Source organism: Erithacus rubecula, assembly GCF_903797595.1.
Source record: "Erithacus rubecula genome assembly, chromosome: 4".
NCBI classification, from domain to species: Eukaryota; Metazoa; Chordata; class Aves; order Passeriformes; family Muscicapidae; genus Erithacus; species Erithacus rubecula.
Genome location: NC_136686.1, coordinates 37,991,467 through 38,016,430, shown reverse-complemented (window position 1 = coordinate 38,016,430; position 24,964 = coordinate 37,991,467). Strand labels below are relative to the sequence as shown.

Genomic DNA, 24,964 nt, shown 5'->3' with positions numbered 1-24,964 from the left:
TTATATAACAAGACTTCCACAGCTCCAGCACTTGCTGCTCTCAAAATTCGTGGGAACTCTGTGGGAATCTTGGGAACAGGTCTTAAAAGATAGGCATTTCTGTAATAATCTTCTGGGTCCTATAAATCACCCCAAATGTGGCATTGCAGAGCCCAGGCAGGATCTGTTCCTGTGCAATCACCATCCTCACAATGGGATTGTGGGCTGTGTAAATCATTGTGGAATTGAGTCCGGAGACTTGAGCTGCCATGAACATCTTAAAAGAAGATTACACCCATGTAATAACGCACAATCCTTTGCCAATCCCTAAAGAGCAGGGAGGGGGGAGGGGGGGAGGCAGGGGGAGAACAGGGACAGGGGCCAGAATCAGATTTCTCAGCCAGCTCAATCCTGGTTGTCCTGGAGTCGAACCCTATCTCAGGGATCCAGAATCTTGAGTGTGCAGCTCTGAGCCTGGCACACTCGAGCCTGCTGGGGCCCTGGGCCAGCCTTCCTCAGTGGTCTTGCCATGGACACACAGCCCTGAGCTGAGTGGCAGAACACAGGGAGGTCAGTCTCCAGAGCCCAAAGGTGGTTTCTTCATCTTCTCAGGCAGTAACATAATCTGCCTGCAGCTTCTGCTTTGGCTCTGTGGAGCCAGGCTGATCCTCTGGATGCAGGATCTAATGCTGAGGGAATGGATGGTGTAGGCATGGGCATTCAGCCTATCTCTATACCCTTCTCCTCACAGTCTTTCCAGCACAGGCTCAGTGGTAAGAGAGGATGCACAGAACATTTCTACACCTTCAAACACATTTGGACATGGTTTGTATGTCCAAGTCCTAGGCAAGAGAGAAAAGACTGGCCTGGCTGGAAGTGCCAGCCTGCATGACCTCACACAGAGCACAAGGGGATTTGAACACTGTTTCCTGTCCTGTTTGCAAAAACACAGTGCTCTGAAAGACCAGATAAGACTTACAGCTAATCTCTAGCTAGTGCCTCATGTTCCCAGGGAAAGTGGCCCACTGTCTTGTAAATCAGCCAGTCTCCAGCCAAACAGATGGATTCCAGGATGAACACCCAGGAGGCAAGATGTTGGCATCAAAGGTTGAGATGAAAATCAAAGTGGTTGGGATTACAGAGATGACTGCTCTTTTGAGGCTGGGCTTCTTATTCAAGGGATGTAATTTGACTACCCAACCTAAATTTTTTAATTGGTTTTAGACAATAACCTCCTGTACTAAGACAGTGTTAGGTGATCTGGATTGGGGTCAGAGTGGAAAAAGATTGCACTGGGAGGGCAAGAAATGTAATAAAATTGCAGAGAACAAAACATGAAGATGGAAAAGGGAACAGGAATCCTGTTACCCTGATCCCCTAGCAGGAAGAGCATGGTACCTAATGAAAGATGAACTGCAAAGGACAGATGAACACTTACTGCTGAAATGCAGAGGTGTTGACGGGAGCAGCTGTAATACCAAGGCAACGTGTTTGTAAGAATTAAATATAAACACAAGCAAGAATCTCTGCATGAGTACAGTTAATTGTGCCACTGCTTTCTGGGCACCAGGTCCCCATAGCACTCAAGCTCAAATCCAGCCAAATTACTGGGTAGCTGAACCTTGAACCTTCCCAATTGCAGATGATCCCACAATTCACTTGTTTGTCAGGTCCTAGCAGCATCTTGCTGTCCAGGACAGAATCTCTGGGGACTTCCACCATACAAATTATACAGCCACTATCTTTGGAAATTTATTGTAAATAGTGTGCACCTATGCTTAATCACTCCTGGACATCAATGGAGCCTTCTGTCTCCAGAATGTCCCCTGCTTTTTTTTAACCTCCTCAGAGCTGACCTCCCTGCAGCTCAAAGTCTGAAGCTGTGTCTTAGTTTGACTTTTGGCTTTGACCCATGAATGATAGACACATTCTTTGTTCATCACAAGGCAGAAGTGTCAATCATTCTGCTTTTTCAATGTTGTTTTTTTCTTTTTTTTTTTCCAGAAAGCCCTTCTCTGACAAAAGCAAAGTTTCAGAGCAGCTGGCGGAAAAGAAAAATGGGTTGTACAACCTGAGCCACACCTGAGCCCTTCTGCATTCCCAGCCTTACAGCCAGGGACCTTGGGGAAGCGTGACTACCAGCTCTGTGAATCACTGTGCTGGACTCCTGGCAGGCATGGTCTCACTGCACCTGCAGAGCTGGCAGCCAGCTCTCATCCTCCACAGTCTCCAAGGGCTGAACCAGGTTCCAGCTCTTCAGGCAGAGAAGGCATCCCGGACCAAGGGCATGCCAGGGTCACTTACGCCCTTTAGACAACCCGCCCCATGCTCCAAATTTCAGCTATTCCTGCCCTTCCGGATGATCTTCTTCCCATTTTCCCAGCCCCAGCTTTGCGGGGAGGGCTGTGCACCACTGCTTGCTGGGCTGGAACCATCCTTCTAAGGCTGACATTGAACGTGACTGTCAGACTGTCAGAAACCCCGATGCTTGCCACGCACAGCAGCTCAAGGGAGCAGCATTTTGAGCCCAGCTCTGCTGTTTCTCGCAGGAGATGCGGGGATTGCCCCACGCAGGCATGCCGGCACTCCTGCCATCGAGAACAAGCTGCATCCGCAGGGGAGCACGGGGCGGACAAGGGCGGTGGAGGCAAGACCGGCTGTGCTGAGCGCGCAGCTCTCTCCCCTTGGGCGCTGCCATGCTCGGGCCCCCTGGGTCCGGGCTCATACGGTGCAGCCGTGCCCTGCCTCCGGAGGCACATGGGGTCCCCAAAAGACACTTGTCCCCTCCGGCTTCGCCCTCCCCGGGCGGCTTGGCGCTAACGGTAGCGCGGGGCTTTAACTTTCCCCGCCGGATCAAGGGCCTTCTGTAACGGTACCGCGACCTCACACCCCCGTCCCCCAAGAGCATCCGGCCACCATGTGCTCGATGGGGGCGGCGATCTCCCTCCTCTCAGCCCCGCCCGAGCCCCCCAGGCCTGCAGGGCCCCTGGCTGCGGGCGGACCGGGACAAGCGGGCACTGCACCCACGGGACCGGCTCGGGGCGCTGAGCGGCTGCCGGCGGGCGGCAGAACGGGCAGACAAGGCGAGCGAAGACCGGAGGCGGACGGGCAGGCAGGAAGGGAGGAGACAGCGGCGGGAGGGCGGGGAGAAGTTTATTCCCGGAGACACCTCTCCAGGGCGCGGCGGGGGAGCCGCCCCGAGCTGGCGACTGCTCGCCCCGCGAGGTTGGGACATGCGCCGCGGCGCTGCCGCCCGGGGTTAGTCACGGCGGGGCGCCGGCCCCGAGTTCCCACCCAGGCGAGCGCGGCGGCTGCACTAACCAGAGTGTCTGGCGTACGGACCGAGCGCGGCCGCCTGCCTCCCGCCCGTCTCTCTCTCCCTGCTTGCCTTCCCCTCTCCCGGGTGCGTGAGGAGCGATAACAATGGTGGGGCGCAGCCGCCGGGCCCCCGCCCTCGCCTAGTGGAAGCGAGTGCCCCGCGGGCGCTGCTCCGCCGCCCCGCCCTGCGGCGGCCCCGGGCCGCGGACCGCGTTGCAGCCGGCGGCGGTGCCGGGAGGCGATGGTGCCTGCGCCGGGGTTAGTCTGATCGCCGCTCCCCGCCTCGCCGCCTCCGGTGCCGGCGGCGCTCCCGCGGGGCCAGCGCCCGCCGCCTCCCCGGCCGCCGCGCTCGCTCGGGCTTGCGGCCGCCTGACACAACTTGGGAGCTCCTCCGGAAAAGCAAGAATAGTGATAATAATTTAGAGCAAGGCGGAGAAGCGGAAGAAGCGAGTGGATAATGTCAACCCCGAGCAGATTCAAAAAGGACAAAGAGATTATAGCGGAGTATGAAAGTCAAGTGAAAGGTAAGCGCGGGGAGGCAGCGGGAGAGCCGCCGCGGGGCCGGGCGTCCTGCCGGCCCCTTCCCCCGGCTGCCGGCCGAGCCGCCACCGCCGGCGGGCGGCCGGTCCCAGCTGCCCCAACTTCGGGGCGGGAGGGAGCGCCGGGAGGGCGGCAGAGGTTCCCCCAGCTCCGAGCGGCGCCGGTGGGTCCGAGGGGCCGGGGCAGGGGCCGGACGGCAGCTGCGGCGGCTCTTCCACAGCCCGGCCCCGGCCGAGCACCTTCCCTTCCTCCACCGACTTCGGTAACGCCCGGGGAGGGGGGGAGGGAAAGGGAGGACAAAAAAAAAAAAAAAATGCTTGTCAATTACTGAGGCAAGAGACAATGCTAAGCCATACCCCTTTCTTGAGGCACATGGCTGCTGTCTCCCACCCTCCCCTCAGGGCTGTAGTTTCTGTGCTGGGCTGTAGAAGATGGCTAATAAAGAATTACCCTTGACTGCTGAATGAGTCCATTCAGCCATCCCAGGAAGTATTTCAGCCTCGCATCGCCCGGCTGTATCGCATCCAACTATTGTGCCAAGGACAGCGCTGGCAGATCCTGCTTGAGCCACCGGCGCTTCCAGACCCTCGAGTTTCCTCGCCTGGTGGTTTCCCTCTGCCAGTGGCTTGGGTGGAACAGAGATTGGGAAAGTAGCGACATGGCAGTGGGGTGTGGGTCTCCTTCTGGGTGCTGTTGGGGAAAATACTGCATAATATATCAATTGCAATAAGTCCAGGGATGGATGCGAACCTGAAACACGGCATTTAAAAAGCTGTGCGACACCCGAGCTCTGATTTCTAGAATGATGCTGGTGTGCCCTTTACATAGGTAGGGTGTTCTCTCCTTGATGCTGTCCATAGTCTGCGATGTGCAGAGATGGAGCGTGTCTTCAGGAACAGCCTTCCTGCTCCTCGCAGGCGAGGGCTGGGGACCTTCTGTGTGAAGCGTCTGGAACTGGGTGGGAGGGACCACTCCTCAGCTCTCGAAAGATTTATTGACTTTGTGTACTTGCACAATATATTTTCCTCTCACTTGATCCTGTGGCATCAATATTTCAAGGCAATGCTTGTAGTTTTGTTGGGGTTTTTTCTCTTAAAAGTAAGGAAGTAGTTCTTGAGGTTTTTTTCTTCCTAAGCTTAACTTTTTATAAAAAATGCCTGTCACTGTTGGAGTCTTTTTGTGTCCAAGAAAGGATCTATGCTTAAAATAAGAGATCTGCCATACATGTGGGCAGTGAGGGGTCTGAGCTGGCAGATAGGCCATGCTTTAAGCATCTGCCTGACATGGGCAGGGCCAAGACAGTTCTCACATAGCTGGTGTATTCACTGCCATTGAGTCCCTGAAGGGTTGGCACTTTTGCTTCTCTGTGAACATGGTGCAGATTTATCTTGGTCACTGAGCATAAAAAATGTTTGAGGTCTTAAGCTCATTGCACAGTGTGCAGACTGTTCTTTGCCTCCTCCTAACTTGAGCCTTTATTATCTGCTCAGCCTTTATCATCTGCTGCCAGTTGCTGTATATGCCAGTCTTTTATTTTGAATAATGAAGAAAAAATGCAATGCCCTTCAGCTACATATATTGTATCATTTCAAAAGGCACCAAAGATTAAGGCATAAAGTACTGTTCATAACCTGGTTTTCCTTTGGTATCATGGTCCCCCATCATAATTGCAAGGGGAGGTGGCATTTGTATAGATATAGCTAATTAGGAATTTTGACTTGCTTTGCTTCTTTGTGGTGGTCTGGGGTGTATGCAGTCTGGTCCCACCCAACTGTCTTGCCAGAATTGTTGATTAGCAGCTGTTTGAAAAGGTGTGTTGGGATAGCAATTGTAGTCAGAGATGCTTTTTCTTTAATCAGCATCGCTACAATTGTATTTCAAGAACTGAAATACAATTTCAGTTGTATTTCGGTGACAAGAACTGTCTGTGCTAAGATATAATTCTGCTTGACACCAGCTCAGTGATACCACTGTGTGATACCTTGAAAATCTTTTTGATATTGAGGCTTCAAGGCCTAAGGAATCAGCCCTAATTAGCCAGCAAGGTAGCTTTAAGGGAGTGTAAATTTAGGAAAGTCAAATCCTTCTATACTGCTTGGAATTTCTTATGTTAGATTAGGAGAAAGGGTGTGGCCAAATTGCTTTTGCTGCTTGTGATTTCTGGTGTTTGCCCGGGCTAGCTGATTTCTCACTGCTGATGTGTTTAGTTGCTGAAGGATGTGGACAGCTGGACAGCAGACTGGCCATCTGAGGTCCTGTGGACAGCTGTGTGCACAGCAGTGCAGCAGCACATATCTCCTGTACCTTGTTGTGAGATTGCACTGAGCCTGGCTTGCTGAGCATCCAGAAACCGTGCCACTGATGTGTGCACTTGTAAATCCTGCCCTAGGATGTCTGAATATTAATGCTAAATTAATATTAAAGGAAAAGGGGCCTGAAGTGTACATGCACTGTAGGGTATGTATATGGTGCCATATTTGGAAATGAGGATTTGGTAGTGCCATTCTTCACATAGCTTATCTGCTCTTAACTCCTCAAATAGGAAGCAGTAACAGATGTTAATTATCGTGCCTGTTTCCTGAGTGGTGTAAACTGACATCTTCTCCTTGGATTCTTAGCAGTATCACTAGATTGGTTATTGCTTTAGTGGAGGTCCTACAGTAACAGCAGGAAGTCTGTAAATGTTATCTATTTGTCAGGCTGAAATAAACAAGGTACTTCTGACTTGTTGGGCGGAGCATTTTATTGCACCTATTTTGCAACATCCTTCTTCTTCAGTCTACCTTCTGTCAAGAGCTATCCTAATTGAATCAATAGGGTAAGCATGTTTGCTTCCCTGCACCTTGTATGCAAAGCAGAAGAATATTTCTTAAGGATGTTTAAATACTGAAGTTAGGTCTGTCTAGCACCTGTTGTTCTGGAGGATGTAAGAATATTATGATGGCAGGTGTACCTTACTTTGTAGACATAAAGGCCCCTGGAAAGTAACATAGCTCATCATCCTGGGAAGTAACATTGATGTCAGTTGTCAGTGTCAGTTGTATCTTTGTTTTTCTGAAGAATGTGGTAATTTTATTTCCAATCTGAAGTCTTTAGATGTAATTTTACCAACCTTGCAGCTGGGCTGGGGGATACAGCTACAGCTAGAAAGTGGAAGGAATACTTTTTAGATGAGCAACAGATTGGTGGTATAGTTATGAGCCAAGTATTAACTTTCTACTGTATGACCCTATTAGATTTATAGACAACATGCCTTAACTCAAGGCATGGTTGTCTATAGTAGCCTATCTTACTTTTTGTGTTTTGAGGACCAGCTGCTCCTTGGTACTGCTGATAATGTCAAGTAGTGTCTATTGATAAAGTTACTGAGCAATTTGCAGTAGTGAAGAAATACTGGAGCATCCTCTGATGTCTGTGATTAGGTGTCTTAAGAGTGGTAAAGGGTATGCTGGTGAGATCTTAAGTACCTGGCTTCCTTTGGAAATTTGTCCTTCTGAAAAATCTCTTAAAGTAGCAAGAAGACATAGGGACATACTGCTCTGGAGCTTTTTGTTCGTTCATAGTTAACTGGCATGTTTGCCTTCTTAGGGCTTGTAACTTGTCTTCCATGCACAGGAGAAATGTGCTTTGACTAGGTAAGCATTGTATTGACTGTCAGGCCTGTCTCTTCAGAGAGATCCTCTGTATGGTGTGAACTGTTGAGAATCATTGGTGTTTAAGTCTCAGCCTTCTTTCATAACAGCCTCTCCAACTGAAAAGGGCTGAGGGAAGAGCTGCTTAGATCCCTCCTTTTCCCACCTTCATTTTTCAGTTGAAAATGACCTGCTGGAAATGCAAGCCCAAAAGCAGTTTGCAGAGGAAGACATTTCCCCAAGATCAATATTTGCATGGCCTTCTTCAGAGCAAAGCACTCCTATTTTTCATCAGAAAGAACTTGGTAGCAGTCTGTATTACATTGCCTAACTAATTTTTATGGAAATGAAAATTCTGAGTTGTGAAACTGAATTTCAGCTTCACATTAAAAGAACAACAGAAGCCTCTCTGAGAAAAGGCTGGATTCTGAAATACAAATTGGGCTGTTGTTTTAGTAATCTGATAGCTATTTTGAATAAAGCCATTGTAATGAAACTTTTGATACCTTGGATGATGCCAGAATTCTTGAGGTTTATTTGAAGGAACATCTGATGAATAGATGCCAGTTTTCAAAGTTCAAGTTTATCAAGTGTGGTTCAGCAGCAATTTTTCTAGTCAAAGAACTTGACCACACACAGGACTTTATCTGATACAGAAAGGATATTGTTCTCCATGCTCTTTTCCAGTTGGAGTTATGTTGTGTAATGAAGCTCCTTTTCTTTCCCCTCACCATTTTCTCCCAGCTCTCTGGTCCTTCCTTTCAGAGTACAAACTCTGGTTGTCCAGGTAAATGTTAATGAGTTTGTAGTTGGCTATGCAGCTGAAAGTGGTATCTGCAGATTCAGACAGTTAACTCATAAACTGATCATTTTTTTGGTTGGTTTTGGGTTTTGTCTTGTTCTGATTTTTTTTGTTAACCAACATATTCAGTACTGTTACTGTTCCACAGCTTTCTTGGAATGAAAACTAAGGCACTTGGTTTATTACTATGCTGTGTACCAAAGTATTTGGGGCATGGGGGAGCCCTATAGAATGCCTGCTTCCCAAAGGTCACGACTTAGGAACTTCAGAGTTTTGGCTTCTTAGTCTTTCTATATAATTAAAGAAAAAAAAACTACTTTTTCTTCATGCCTTGTTGAAAATATGATCACGAGTCAGCAAAGTACACTTTTTTTTTTCCTGGTTTGACCACACACTGTAGCTGCTGTGCTCTTGCATCACAGTGAAGCTACATTTATTATTTTACTTGAGTTTAAAGGTGAATGAATCTTGATTACTATAGCAGACATGCAAAGGTAGGTAGTGAATGGATTGTCTGAACAGTGTTTCTTTCTGGCAGTATGGAAATCATAATGCATATTTAATGCATATGCTTTGAAGATACACCTTTTTGTAAGTCTGTAACATGAAGTTTTAACTTGCCTCTGACTCTGAAGCAATTTGGAAACTTTTTATGATCACTTCTTTGGGGCTATTTTTTCCTTTCCAAGAATACTTTCTGTGCAGTTTTGCTGTTGCAGAGCAATGCTCTAAATCATGCTAAGGTCATTTAATTTCCTGCCATTATCTTTTATTGGTCACTTTTTTTATGAACTGGAGTTCTAGTTACTAATAAAATTAAACATAGCTTTGAAGTGGCTGCAGTAAGACATGGGATCTGAATTTCTTTCCATTTTCTGCTTCAAACTCTGCTTGTGTTAGGTTTTGCCCTTTGTGAAAACTGGTCTCCTTGTCACTCAGAGATGATGGATGGTAGTGCTGGAAAAAAGTGGGTCAGTGCTGTTGAGATTGGATAAGAAATCCCCTCCTGACCATTACACAGCCTGTTAGAAATCACTGACCATGACTTGACAATGCAGCATGTCTGATCTCTGCTTTGGACAGGGATGGACATGGGAGAGAGCACAAATGGAGCAGGGCAGGTGTCAATGCAAGCTCCTGTGGCATTTGTTCTTCCCTTTACCTTTCTTTTTCCCAACCCTTCCTACATCTACCTGTCATGCTATCCCACGTCTAATCTTTCTGGTCTCCCTAGTGGAAATCTCTGCTACCTTAACTTGTATTAATCCCTATTAGAGTCTAATCTACTCTTACTGCTCGGCTTTCCCAGGGCAAGATAGGCTTTGGAGTGTGGGGGTTTGTTTGTGTGTGAGTGATTAGGCTAAGTGTGTAGCAGGGCTGCCTGTGCTCAGGGTGCTGCTGCCTCTGCTTCCTGCAGGGTTTATTCTTACTGCAGCATTTCCTCTGTGAGTGGTTTCTCCCACCTTGCCACATGTGAACCAGCCTGACCCTTCCAGGGATCTGCCCCGTGCTCTCTGCTGTGAGCTGTCTGGGCTGATGTGATTGAGTGCTGGCCATCTCTGGGACAAGGCTGGCTGACCTTGCACTGTGCTGGTCAGTCTGGGAGCTGTGAGTCACGAATGGCATCTTGTTCCTGAAGTTATTTCATCTTTTCCTTCCCTGCTTTTTGTCTCTTGAGCACTGTGCCACGCACCCTGAGGTTCAAGAGATTGTGGGGATATGTGTGTAGGATATGCATGTGGAAGAAGAGCAGCAGTTGAAAATTGGAAGCAGTGGTTGAAGGTGCAATGACTGGCATCACTGCTTGTGCACCTACAACAGGGATGAGCCTGGTGGGCAGTGCAGTAGCAGATACTTGGGTTGAAACACAGAGGGCCATTGCTGAGAACATGGATCCATCTCTTTCTTGGGTAAGAGACAGAACTGTCTGCACAGGAAAACTGCTTGCTGTGTATCTTGTGCATTACCAAGGCTATGTCTGGCACCAAAACTAAAGGAGGTGGTTATCACTGCTCTTTCCTTTGTTTCCAAGACTTAAACAACTGCTGACTGTTCTGGCAGTTTGTGTGGTGGCTTGGTCCTGTGGGAGTGCTCTAAGACAAACAATTCACTTTGATCTGTTGTAATGGAGCCATAATCCTGAGGCACTGCTTCCTCTGGAGTCTACTGTTTTCTACAGCTTGTGGAAGTTGTCTTCTAGTAGACATTGAAGTGTGACATTGAAGTGAGTTACAGCCACCTAGTAGGCTGAAGTTTTTTTTTACCTATGCTGTGCCCACTAATCCATCTTGTCCAGGCAAAGCACTCATATTCTCAAGCTATTTTCAGTTAATTTCAGTTTTGCAACTGATCAAGGAAGATCTCTAATAACTCCTTCCCTCTCATTTTTTTACCTCTGTCACTATTTCTCAGGCATATACCTGTATGAATTTCAAGGTGCAGTATTCAGTCTTGCATTGTACAACCCTCTGGAAACCTGAATTTTACCCGGAGGTAACTGATAATCCTGAGATTGAGATATAATGTCATTATAAAAAATGAAGAGCATTTTGGAAATAACCCCAAACAAATCTGTTGTTCTGTTTCCAAAAACTGTCTTGTATGTGGGCATGGCCATGACTTCATGATATTGTCCTGTCTTTTCTGGAAGGTTTAAATGCTTGGTTTAGTTAGTAGTTGGCACAATAAAATAATCCCATCTTTAGATGCATGTTAATGAGGTCAGTGTTGCAGGTAGGAAGAGAAAACCCACTAAATGTGTTAAGAAAATGTTGTGGAGGAAGTGTATGCTTTATGATTTGACTCTTTAATAATCATATCTGTGAAATAAATTACAGATGGCTTGTGTTATTCACTCCAAACTCTAGCCAGTACAGGACAGTGCTGTTGATCTGTCTTTAATGAGGTCTTTCCTAAAGTATGTGGGTTCTTCATCTGTGTTGACCTTGATCATAACATGTGAGGGGTTGCTTTTAATTTAGTGAGAAGGGAAAAATACTTTTTCTTTGTCTATTTTTCTAAAAAAAGATTCAGTAGAACTTGCTTAGAAGTGTGATCATGGATTAATCAGTTAGAATGTTGCTGTTAACTTTGTTATGTTATCTATTATTGACCAATAAAACGTGCTTTAGTTTCAGTTGCAAGCTCCTGAGACTTTCCTTTATAGATGCAGAAGTGCTGACAAGCAGGCAAGGGAGCTGTATTAGCATATTAACCAAAACATTCTCGAAATATACTAGACCTAAGTGGTTTTTTATTGTAAAATAGGAGTGACAAAAAGTATAATTAGAACACTTATGGTGCAGTATTTCTTGTTAGTTATATTGGGAATAAAAAGCAAATGCAGCTGGCTTACCGGATGATGACTTCCAGGAAGTAATGATTGTAACCCTTTACATAATTAGCTGTTGTGGGAAACAAAACTGACTAGAGATTCATGTAAACTATCCAGACTCCTTAACTGACTCAGTGCTTACTCATCTGAATTAGTCTGCATGTAAAATCTGCTTTCAGTTTGTTGGTGCTGTTTTTTGTGGGGAGTCGTTGAGATGCTGCTTGTTTCTTCCAGGGTGTCACAAATGGAGTGGTGCACACTTTAGGCTTTGCTCTCATGTATAAAACTAAATAAGGAGACAGGCTGGTCCTGTTTCACTTTGCAGTGTATGTTCTCTCATGTGGGAAAAGAAAGCAGTCTCTACTGTTTTAGCCAGTTCCAGAGTATCTGCTTCCTGAAAATCAGAGGAATCTGTTCATGTTTACAAAGTACAGAGTACACCAGAAGTCTAATAAGATTCAGTGATAGCTCTTGTATGACCCTCTTCTTTCGACAACCTGTCTTGTTTTAAACCTTGCTATTCATTGCTTTTCCCTTCTGATTCTTTTTTAAGCTGGGAGAGGATCAACAATCTAAAGCATCAGGTCAGAGGGAAGAAAAAATAAGTGTTCATTTAGTACCAAGATGAGCAGGCATCTCAACTGAAACTTTCTAACTCAAAAATTAAGTTACTATTTTACACAATAAACGAGAAGTTGAAATGATTACAAGTTACTTAGTTGAATTACAAAAATATAGATCATCTATAGGATGATCTGTTATGCTGCTTGTTCTACTAAAACAAAGAAAAACCACCCAAGAAAGGCTTTTTTCTTTTGTCATACTATTCAATACTGGTCTCTGTGACTAGTTCCTGTGTCTAAGTTGCTAAGCATAAAGTTACTTTTATTTCTTTGTGAGTATTTATGCAGGCATTCAAAGGCATGCTGGAAAGAAAAAAGTTCTTAACCCTTATCATAGGATTCTTAATACACCAAGGTTGCTGTAAGTGGTTAGCACAGCAAGCTCCACCTCCTGCAAATTCCTGATTTGCCAATGAGTAGCAATGAAAGTGTATAAGCTCTTGTCCATAGGTGCCTCATGTATTTTACAAATTGTATCTTAATTCTTGGCTTAAATAATACTAGTTCCTTGAGGAAGCTAGTTTTTGTGTGTGTTGTGCATGTGGATAAGTGGTATGTCTAAGAACTTGACTACTGTAGCTGTGCTTGCTGCCTGGCAGATTGCTTGAGGTTGTTTGTATTATGTACTTTTTGGGGGCTGTCTTCATTTGTGCTTCCTTAATTTCCAAGCAACAGTGCATAAAATTAGTGAGATTCTTAATGTAATGATAGAAAATAGAATCAAAGTGTTAATCTGCTCAGATACTTTTGCATTAGAGTCACAACCATGTGCTGAGTGGGACAAGGCTCCCCTGTGCAGAAGAGATGAGGGAGCCCAGTGCAGGTAGCAGTCCCCCCCTCCTCCCAGGGTGCTGTGGAGGAGCCTGAGGGCAGCAAGCACTGTTGTGCATGCCCAGCATCACTTCTTCCCCAGCAGCCTGCAATGAACAGTCCATGTGCATCTGCAGCTGAGCTCATCGGATTATTGTGGGCTGCATTGTAATCCTTTAATTGCCAGCCACTTCTGATGCCATGATATTGTACTTGTGGGTCAGCTGTGCTTCTTAAGCAGTATTCCCACTTTACCTGTGGGATGGTGCAATGGACTATGCCTTGTGAACTTATTGTGTGGTCTTAATGAGAAAAAAAGCCTCACCACTCTTACAGTAAAGATTTTCTTCCTTATGTCTAATCTAAAGCTACTTTCAGTTTTCAAAGCCATTACCTTGTCTCCTATGACTACATGCCTCTGTAAAAATTCCAGCTCTCTTGTTCATTTTAGGTACTGGATGACTGCTCTGAGGTCTCCCCTGAGCCTTCTCCAGGCTGAACAGCGCCAATTCTCAGCCTGTCCTCATAGGAGAGGTGCTCCAGACCTCTGATCATATTCATAGCCCTGCTCTGAACTTGCTCCAACAGGTCCCCATCCTTCTTATGGTGATGGCCCCAGAATGGCATGCAGCCCTCCAGGTGGGGGTCTCACTGGAACAGAGGGGAAGAATCATCTCCCTTGACTCTCTGGCCGTGTTCCTTTTGATGCAGCCCAGGATGTGTTTGGTGTTCTGGGCTGCAAACACACTTTGCCAAATTGTGTTGAGCTTCTTGTCAGTCCTTCTCAGGGCTGCTCTCAATGCATTTTCTGCTCAGCCTGTATTTGTCCTTGGGATTATCTTGACCTACAAGCAGGACCTTACACTTGGCCTTTTTGAACTTCATGAAGTTTGCAGAGGCACACATTTCAAGTCAATCTTGGTGCCTCTAGATGCCATCACTTCCTTCCAGTGTGTCAACCACACCACACAATTTGCTGATGTTTACAAACTTACTGAGAATGCATTCAATCCCATTGTCTGTGTCACCAATAAAGAATTCAGAAAGCCCTGGTCCCAGTACAAACCCCTGAGGAACACTACTCAACACCACTGGTTGCCATTTGGATGTTGAGCCACTGGCCACAACTCTTCAAGTGAGATTATGCAGCCAGTTCCTTGTTGAACAAGTGGTCCATCTGTCAAATCCATTGGCTCCAGGTTAGAGACAAGGATGTCAGGTGGGATAGTGCCAAGTGCTTTACACAAGTGAAGGTACGTGCATGTTGCTCTTTCCTTATCCACTAGTGCTGTAACCTGTATCACAGAAGACCAGTTTCTCAGGCACAGTTTGGCCTCACTAAGTCATGTTCACCAGTCTCAGTATTTTCCACCTGCTTTAGCCTGACTTCCAGGAGGATCTACTGTATGGTCTGGCTAAGCACTGGGGAGAGACTCGCATCTCTGGGAAACCTTTCTGGATGACCATAATGTTGAGCAAGAAAACCCCTCTTCTGCATATCAAAAGGGAAAAATCAATGAAAGTAAGAGCCGAAGTGTAATTCCTCCAGTGTATATTCCCTGACAAACAAACTAGTGGGTTGCTGTTGAGGGGGTATGGGTGTTCAGAGGGACTGTTCAATGAGATTGCAAGCACATGCTTTGATAGTGGCTTGCTTGACAGTTCATTATAGCTCTGTGTTGTTCTCTGGTGGTTCCAGGATGGCCTCTATAATTGTGGGGGGTGGGCTGGGGTCTCTGCTTAGGCTTAAGAGGATAGACTTTCCAGCTACAGTAGCAGTTTTCAGTCTTCCATGAGGCCTCAAAGAGGCTTAGGGTGTAAAATATCCCATAGGATTAAATTAATAAAAACTTTAGCTCTTACATTTGCCTTTCAGATGCCACATTTAGTTTCTCTTTGGTTGCTGCCTCACTTCAGAGGTGCTGGTATGTTTGTGTGACTGCTCATACTGGTCTACATGTTTATTCTGTAGTATAGTTTGAAATGCAGCATCTCTAATATTTATAGACCAGAAACTGCCTTGCCTCCAGCTGGCAGAGACAAAGTGCCAGCCCCATCCATGCTGATGTCATCTGAGTTGCCACCAGAGTAGACCTAGAAATGTTGCATTTTCTGCTGAGCCATGTGAGAATATGTGTGCAGCATCAGGAATCTGATCAGTGCATCCTTCCTAGGGATCAGAGCATTTGCATGAGGAATTCAGTTCCATATTTTGTTATCTTTGTCTTATTTAAAATTGAGTCTTGAGTACAGATCTCCCACGTTGCAAATGATTGCTCTGAGAACTAAGGAACTGAGACTTGGACAAGTCTCCCTGGTTTTTGTTTGTTGAAGCTCTCAAGCTCTTTCCCAGACTTAATGAATATTTAATTATTTACAGGGTGATTATGAGTCCATTGCCTGGTGGTTAGAGCAGGCATCAGAGAGATAGGGTTCTCTATGAATTGCTGCAAGGGTGTTCCTGCTCTGCTTTTTTAAATAAATGAAATAGGAGGAGGACTGTAGGATTGAGATAATTATGTGACCATTCTAAATTGAGAATACTTACTTCATTAATCTGGAGTGGGGGAGTGTTCAGAGGATACCTTATTTATTTATCACAGTATACAGAAAAAAACACAGCTCTTTCCTTTGTAATGATTTTTAATCTTAAAGCCCTTCCAGGATTTGCACCAGTTTTTGGCAGATTGTCTCCAATCTTCAGCTTTGCAGATAATCTTTGGAAGAAATGTTTGCTCAGAGTTATTTGAAAGGTTCACATATGAATGTCAGTTTAGTTGAGCCTTTGTTGTGATGACTCTTCCTGCAACATTCCCTTCATACAGCATAGTCAGTCCTCTGTCCCATGGCAATTCTGGTCCCCAGGTGCCTGTGTTGCAGATTCACAAACACCTTTTTTTCTTTTTTTTTCAGCCACCAGAAACTTACTCACCAAATATTCCTGAGTTTTTTAATATCTGTGAAGAATAGAATTTGGTTTTTTGTTGTTGTTGTTGTTTTGTGAGGGGTTTTGGGGTTGCTTTTTGTTTGGTTGATTTTTTGAGGGCAGAAAAATTACATCAGAAAAATTACTGATGTTTAAGGAAGAAAGAAGGACAGTTGGTCTGCAAATATTATCAAGGCAAACCTGCACTTTTCTAGTCAAATAACAGTGAATGTTTTGGGGTTTAGCTACTAGAGGTGAATGATGACTATGCATTAGTATAGCCATAAGGAGGAAAAATGAAAAGCTCTTTATCAGTCATGACAGCTGATCATGTTTTGTAGGGCAGCAGACAATCCTTCGGGAAGCCAAGATACTTGTTACTGATTTAAGGCTTCTTTGGTATATTAACAAGCTTGTTCTTTACTTCTGCTGCTGCAGCTATATATGGTGAGGTCAGGTTGTTTGAACAGCTGTATGCAAAGTTCCATAGCTGAGAATCAGGCAAGAAGATGAAAATTCTTCTCTACTTAATTTAAAAGCAGATTTAAGATGACCCTCCAGGTATGCTTCTGAACTTGTGGACTGGTGTGCTTTGCATTGCAAAGGACAATTTGTTCTTACTTCTGTTTTGCACTCCATTCAGTTGTCTGATAATTTATGTAACTATTCATGTGATGAAGTTTTTTTAATTGTAATTGACTGTTGGGTTAAATTAATAGCTAATGTATTATGAATCAGTAGCAGTTCCTACTGAGTAAGAGTATGCTTATAAGTGTATTGAAGATACTGTAAATAAGGACATAGTATATATGTGAAGACTTAGTAGAAAATTTAGCTCCCTAACTATTTACATGTAATCTGTTGTTTTCTTAGTTGTAATATCTGACTTGGAAAACACATGCTGTTTACATTATGTGGATTTGTTTTTGCTTAGCATTGTTTGTGTTGGAATATTTGAAAATAAATCAAATTTTATTGCTTTTTTTACTTCCATCTCTGAAATCACTTTTTTTCTCAGTTAGTAAAATATCAGTAGTGTGGGAGATCATGTGATTAGCTATGATCACTGAAAGCTCCATCTTACTTGTAGCAAGATGGTTCTGGAAAAGAGCTTCTTAGGTTACAACTTAAACTGTGTGTAGTGCAGTGGCGATTCAGACCTGTTACTAGGCCATTATTTCTACAGTGTGTTTGTAACCTTGAATCAACCCTTTGAATCTCATCTGAAGAGTCTCTAGTTTTGGGAAGACATACCTCTCATATAGTTCTTGTGCAAACAAACCTGACTTAGTGGGGAAAAAAAAAGGTTTTGGTCTCTCCTTTGTCAGGGTCAAGACTCTGCTCTAACTTAAGTAAGAAGACTTAATTTAAAGTTAGGAGACATCTTAATTCTAGGTGACTGAATGGACTGACAAGAGTCTTCTGAGGTGTAGTGAAGGTACCTGTACTTGAATCAAAAATGGAGTACCAAGTTCCTTGTTCACAACAGTAAATGAGTATTGATGAAATTGGTGTTTCTCTTCAGGAATTCATTTTTCCCATAATGGGTAAGATTTTTGCCCAGGTCTGGTATTTAGGTGGATTCCTAAGCAGTGATGTGGGCTTTGCTGAAGCACTGCCACATGTGGATGGGGTGGAGCAGGTGCTGAGGAAACTTCTCAGTTGTGTCAAGATATGTCAGTGTTCTCTAATGTGCCTTGGCTACAAGAAAAGCTTGAGAGCCACTGCAGTAAAATTTCAGTCAGTTAATGGAATAGGCTTTGAATGCATTCAGAGCACTGAATAGTTCCTAATAATGCAGGGTTGGAGGGATGAATGAAGTGGGACTGCTTTTACAAGCAGAAGAGTTGCAGTGTGTCCTGTTAGGACAGCCTTGCTTACTTCACACACAATTTGTTGACCTCCCTAGAGCTCTTAACCTTCCTAGGGCTACTAATCTCCATAATGTCTGAAGGATTTGGCTTAATTTTGACATGGGAATGTGCCAAACAAATTAATCCAACTATGAGTCATCATTTTTGCAGTAGGACATTCAGACTCAGTCCCACAGTCAATGCGTCTGGCAGATACTTTCCTGAGAACTTGCAGGATCTGATCCATGCTTTTGCAATCCTGACTTCTTATGTGTAGGAGAGACTGTTCTGAAGCAAAGGAAATGTAATGCAGAATATACTGAAGCAAAGCAGGAACTGTCACTTGAATCAGATGCAATTCATAAAGTAAAATTAGCGTAGGTTGTAGACAGGATTATACATATATATTGCAGAATGTTTCAGATGCCTTGTGAAAACTGTAGAGGTGATGTTTTCAATTTACTGACTGTTCCTTCCTTTTTGCAAATAGCTTAACTAAAACATGGCACGATAAAATAAAGTCACTTCTAACATTTATTGGAGGCACTGAATTGTGGAGGTAATGGAGAATGATGTGATTGTCACTTTCATGTCTGCACTATAAAATGCAAAAGCACAAATGTAGTAACAACAGGCTCTTTTTGATGTTTTAATCTTTTAAACCTTTGAAATGGTGGTGTGCTTGAAAGGGCTTCTAAATCCATTGGTTAGTCTGTGCTGTCCAGTATTGTGTTCAAAATCATAGCAGATAAAGGAAGAGTGATCAGAAAGCTTAATGCAGTCAGAGCGTCACGACCTGTTATGTAAAGCAACATTTGGCAGGGCCTTCCCAGCTGCTGTAAATGAGTGTTAACAGCATTTTATCATCTGCTTTCACTGTCTTTATTACATAATCTGAATATTTATGACCCTATTAATATGTTTAGCCTTGAAATTGCAATATTGAAGGAATGAAGGTTCCATAGAATATTGAACAACAAGAATGATTTTATCTTTTGCCTCATGAACAAAAGTTGTGTGAATGTTAAAAAGCTTTGAGTTCATATTTCAAATAATTATACTGAACTGCTTTACAGGTATGTATTATTTATTCCCTAAATGATGTATTTCTCTAAACATTGTCATAAGAAAAGGATCTTGGTGACAGAATTGCATTGCTGAACGTGATGCATCTGTGTGTTTATGAAATACGGAGCTCTAACTAGAAAGTGATGACTTTTGTTACTTGTAATTCAAGTCCTTGAATCCATTGTGATGGTACTCTGTAGCCTTGAACAAACATAGCCAACCTAGACCAGATCCAGGCTATCAGACTCACCTCCATCAAAGAGCTGCTCCAGGTAAGATTATGGGGCAAGCTGTGGGCCTAGTTATTACTACAAGCGTTTTGTGTGGGTTTGGTTGTTTGGGTTTTTTTTGGGTTGGTTGGTTGGCTTTTTTTATAACCAAAATCTTGCTTTCTACTGCACTTCCTCACAAGCATGCATGACCTCCCTCTGTTGTGAGCTATACTGTTGTCTTGTGACCTGAAATGCATATCATGTATTCAGGATACATGTGTACCACATTATGTATCTGGGGACTGGTCGCAGATGCTGTCCCACTACTGAATGCACACCTGCATGTACTGTGATTGTACTTGGAATTTCATCTAGGATAGTAATGTGCTTGGTCAGAAGATGAATGAGAAGCTGTAAGTCATTTCCCTTGGGAACCTCTTGGGTTATATTATGTCCCCAAATAGAACTGAACATCACCATTTCAGTAGTCATCTGCAAATTTCTAACAAGATGGTGTATTCAGCAAGTGGCTGTCACTGATGGAGTTTATAGTTCTTTGCCATCCTGCAGGATAAATAGCTTAAGTAGCTGCAGGGTCATATTTGCAGGTTGTCTACAGAAATTTGAAGTGGAAAACGAAATTTTGCATTTGAGTGAAATGAAGTTCTTGGTCACTTTAATCTTTGAGTGCAAAATCTATAGCCTGAAAATCTATAGTCTGAAACCTGCTGTCCTAAATGTCTTCCTACTGATTGCCAGGGCTAGAGTTTGAGAGATGAGGGTGTTTGTGGAGGTAGGTCCCTTTTGTTCCTAAAGGTCTCCCTATACCTGTGCAAATCCTGTGGTGTTTTGTGACACTCTTCCTAACTCTGAGTAACTGACTTGTAATGATCTGTACTTCTACCCTCTCCATAGTTCAAACCTCATAAACGGGTACAGGAGGCAACTGCACATAACTGTAAGTGTACAAATTCTTTAAAATTCAAATATCAGTGGTTACAGGGTGTGGACTGTTAGAGTCAGGAAGTAAGTTTAGCTTAACACATATTTTTTAACAGTATTTTATACCCAGGCAAGGTTTTTGTAGTTATTGCAGAACTCCAAATGGACTCTCTTCCCTTGTGGGGATTAGATTTAAATATGTATTGTTCTTCTGGGCAATAGTATTGGGCAGTCAAGTAAGGTTCATAATAGAACAAGGAAACGTTTAATTAGGACAGGAGTTTCAATTGCATTCTTTTTTGCTTTGTGTAAGAAACACTTGCATTAAATCAGATAAATGAAACAATGGAGGGGTGAAGGAAGTTTGGAAGAAACACATCTGTTTACGAAGTTAAGTGCAGAGTTTACAATAAACATAGTTTTTTATTTGGGAAATTCTTAAAATATGATTTGCCTTCTCCCAGTCCCAGAGCATCCAAGTCAAGATATTTTGGGGAGATGTTTTTTCAGCTTATTCAGTGGTTTGGGCATTTCTTGGTGTCTTTGATTTTTCATCCAGGAAATACCTTTATTGCAATGCAAATTTAGTTTACATGGTTACAATGTTTACATGGTTCTAATGGGTTTGGTTAGGTTGGTACATGCATTGTAATTGCATTCTTCCCTTACTCCACTTTGTACTTTGTGTGACCTAAATACAATGCAGTATTTCCTTTAAACTTAAAGAATGATAATGAATCTTTTCTGGTGTGTTCTGGGGTGTATGTTGCTTTGTGTTGTTGAGGTCTTGAAGTCAGTAATCTTCTCTACAGCCTCAGCAAGTTGCCAGTGTGCAATAAATTATAAAACTGGCACTTTTAAGGAATAATACCTAATAGCTTCAAAGGTTTCTTAATTTGTCTCTGAAATTACCTCTGGCAAAGAAAACCCAACAAACTAGTCTGCTCTTTCAGACACTGGTAAGAGGAAGCCTAGCAGGTTTGAAGCTGGCTTTTTTTTTGCACTGATTTACTTAATACTGGCTTATTGTGAGACAATGGAATAATCTGTCTTAAATGAGTTTTTAAAGGAAAAGCTCCAAAAGATGGTGGTAGTGAATTTGATCGTCTGTCTTATGCCTGTTTAAATGCTGAATCCAACAATGACAAAAGGCTGCTGTTGTCTGGGAAACGATTGATTCTACTCCTTGTTTGGGTAGAAGAGTTCTCAGACATGGCTCAAGGTAGTTCATTTCCCTAACTACCTGTCTCCTTGGGTAATTTACAGTCTTCTGCTCAGTCCTATCAGGAGAACACTTTCCAGAGCAAAATCCATGTCCCTTTGAAGGACCTAACCAAATTTGCTGAATTCTGAAGAAAGCAGTTGTTGACTTCATTGGATTTTGGGAAAGAAAAGCTCTTTATGTTGAATAACTGATATGATCTTCTTTGCTCAAAATTTTATTTTGTGGGATGTTCTAGAAAAATGTTCCAGTTTTGCTGGACAAGTGGTGAACTCCACTTTAAGTGCAGAACAGCATCTCAGTTGTGGAGGTGCAAAGAATACTTCATAATAGCAGTATACTTGTAAGTTACTGCCCTTACCCTCCTCTTGCATCCCCCTTTAGTGCATCTCATATGAATAATTTATTTGCCATGTAAAGCTGTTGTACTCCCTCCCCTTGGAACAATCTCAACTGGCATGTGGGATTCTTTACCCGGAAGGAGAGACAGACATTGTGTTGCATTTATAGAATGTGCTACTGAAGGGCTCTTCCTGTTGCCTGACTTGATCATGGCTGGTTCTTGTTTGCCACAAGGATCAGTACAGTAACTAGTACAGAGGGAGGTATTAGTAACCTGAGGGAGGAAATTCAAAAATGTCTTTTTTTCCCCCTGAATATCAAATAGTGCCTGTTACCTCTTGTTTCAGTGGGCATTGCTGAGAAGAGTCTGGCTCCATCTTATCTCTTCCTTCCCTGTCCCCCATTAAATATTTTTGCTTATTTTTAAGATCCACATTTAACCTTTTCTTCTTCAGGATGAAAATTGTTTTAGTGCTTTAATAATTTTTGTGGTCCTTTGCTGAACTCACTCCAGCACTCTTATTAGACTGGAGAGCCCAGAACTGAACACAGAAGTGCAGATGAGATCTTCCCAATTTTAAATAGAGACAAAAAAATCTTTGTCTACCTTCTGGCAATGCCTTCCTAGTGCAACCTGGGAGGCTCTGGCTTTCTTTGCCACAAGGACACATTGTGGACTCATGTTTAACTTGGTGTTCATCAAGACTTTCTTTGTCAAGCTGCTTCCCAGCCTATACTGTGTACTGCTGCCTGCAGGTGCAGAACTTTGAACTTCCCTTCAGTAAATGTTACAAGGTTCACGTCTGTCCATTTCTCCAGCCTGTTGAGGTCCCTTTGAATTGAAGTTGATTCAACCATATACTGTATCAACTTGTTCTTCTCAGTTTTGTATTTTGTAGGTTTGCTGAGGATGTCCTCTTACCAATCATCTAGGTCATTAATGAAGGTGTTAAAAGAGTAGTGGCCCCAGTATCAATCCCTAGGCTATGCCACTATTGACTGGCTGCCAGCTGGACTTCATGTTGCTGATTGTAAATCTTTGAGATCGACAGTTTAGTCAGCTTTCAGTCCACCCCAGTGTTTGTTCATCTAGCTCATACTTATGTCAGTTTTTCCATGAGGATATCATAGAGCAACAGTGCTGAAAGCCTTAGTAAAATCAGGATAGGCAATATTCTGTGTTCTTATCACACCCAGGGGACTCATCTATTTGTAGAATGTTATCAGGTTAGTCAATCCTGATTTTTCTTTCATAATTACTTAGTGACTATTTGAAATCACCTTCTTGTCCTTAACATGTTTGGAAAGTGTTTCCAGAACTACTTTATATCTTTTACTTTCCCTGGGGTCCTAGAGAAATTGGCTGAATTTTAGTCCCTGGGTCTTTCTTCTTTTTTTTTTTCTCTTGAGTATAAGAGTTGCCTTTGCTTTTCTCTTGTCCTGAGGAACCTCTCCCAGTAGTTATCACCTTATTAAGTCGTGCTTTCTCCTGACTTTCCCATAGGTTTCAGGAACCTGAGAATTCGAAAACCAAATCTTGCCACTCAAGTCCAAGGTGAAGGTGCCATTGAGCATCTCTGCGTTTTCTCTGTGCTTAGTCACCGTGTTCCCTGCTCCATTCAGCAGTGGTCCCACTGAGGTTTTTCCCTCATCTGCCTTTTGTTGTTGATATACTTGTAGAAGCCTTTCTTGTTGTCCTCTGTGTCCCTAGCCAAATGCAATATCAGGCAGGATTTGGCTTTCCTAATTTTCTCCTTGCATTCTTGGATAATGTATTTCTGTTCTGGCTATCCCTGGGGCTTCCTGTCATATGCTTCTTTCTTATGTTTGAGTTTTGTCAAGAGCTCCTTGTTCATCTGTTTCATCTTTCTGCCTCTCTTTCTTGATGTTCTGCTCACTATGGCAGACCATTCTTGAACTTGGAGGAGGTGATCCTTGGAAACCAACCAGTTGTCCTGCTGCTAGCAAGTCCCTGAACAGACCAGAGTCTGCTCTCCTGAGGTCCAGGGCTGTTGTGCTGCAATTAATTTTGTTCCTTCCTCAGGCCATCCTGAATTCCATCATCTCATGGTTATTGCAGCCATGACTGCTCCAACCTTCACATTCCTGGCCGGTTTTTTCTTTGATTTTTTGTTTTTTTCTTGATTTGTAAGTATGAGATCGAACGGAGCATCTTCCCTTATTGGGTCCTTAATCACCCATGTCAGGAGGCTGTTATTAGGGTACTACAGAGACCTCCTCTATTGCTTGTGCTTGCCTTCCAGCAGCTGGCTGGATGGTTAAATTCTACTGTGACAACTGCAGTCTGCAAGTATGAGGCTTCTTCCAGGTGCAGAGAAGGTCTCTGTGTTCCACTTCCTCATGATTGAGTGGTCTGTAGTGGACACCCATCACAGTGCTGTCTGTGTTGGTCTGCACACTAGTACTGAGGTGTAAGGTCACACCTGTCTCTGAATTGTGCCCATGCCAAGGTAGAGCTTCATATATTCCCATCCCTTTCTCATGTAAAAGGCAGTTTATTCTCCTCCCCATCCTGTCCTGTCATTCCCCAATATCTTTGTTGTAGTCCAGTTGTAGCCACCCTGTTACATCTCTGTGATCCTGATGAGATTTGTAGCACTGTAACCATAGTCAAACTTCTTAATTCCTCCTGTTCACCACCCTCCAAATGTTAGTGTACAGGTGTGTCAGAAGAGGTATCCCAGTCATGATGATTTCACAGAGTAGATAAGAGCTTCTCTGATACCATTCCTGCAGTTATTTTCTTATTTCTATCCACACATTTGAGGTATTCCCCTTCAACCCTCTTTTGTTGAGAAATGTCTCTTCTCCACATTAGACTGGCTTTTGTTTGTCATCCTGGTCTCCTGTTTCCTCACTGTATTTTATTTTTCTTGTACCAGCAGTGAACGTGTACTTATGATGGATGGATTTCTGGATGAATTAACAAAATTTCATACAACTTAGATCCCAAAATTAAATCAATCAGGAAAAATACTAGTATATAGCTATTAAACTATATACTGCACTAATACTATGGGTCTTTGTGAATTAACTTTTTTGGTTAAGCAGTAGTATTCCTCTATAAACTTTTTAAACCAATCTTGCACTGAGTAATTTTAGAATAAGTTCCATAGGGTGGATTTAGTGCAAGAATGTCCTACGTTACTGACACACACTGAGTCCAGTAAACAACCAAAAAAAAAAAAAAAGGTGCATCTTCCATCCTTATTTAATCCTTGAAATTTGTGCCTACAAACCAAATGAAAATGTAAACTGGATGTCTTGTCAGCAAGTTGCAAGCTATCAGTCACAGCTTTAGATGAAAGCTAGCATGACCTACATCTGTCGTGTTGATACA

General features: G+C 43.4%; 1 protein-coding gene across 2 annotated transcripts in view; it reads left to right on the top strand.

Moving 5' to 3' along the window:
* The first annotated feature begins 3,585 nt into the window (after positions 1-3,585).
* SRGAP1 (SLIT-ROBO Rho GTPase activating protein 1) overlaps positions 3,586-24,964 on the top strand; it is a 138,199-nt gene continuing 116,820 nt past the window's right edge. Inside the window, exon 1 of one of the 2 annotated variants that reach the window (XM_079303560.1) lies at positions 3,586-3,821. In XM_079303560.1, the coding sequence (XP_079159686.1) occupies positions 3,755-3,821 (67 nt within the window). In that variant the 5' untranslated portion in view covers positions 3,586-3,754. The remainder of the gene's footprint in view (positions 3,822-24,964) is intronic. The other variant, XM_079303559.1, reaches the window with a different exon arrangement.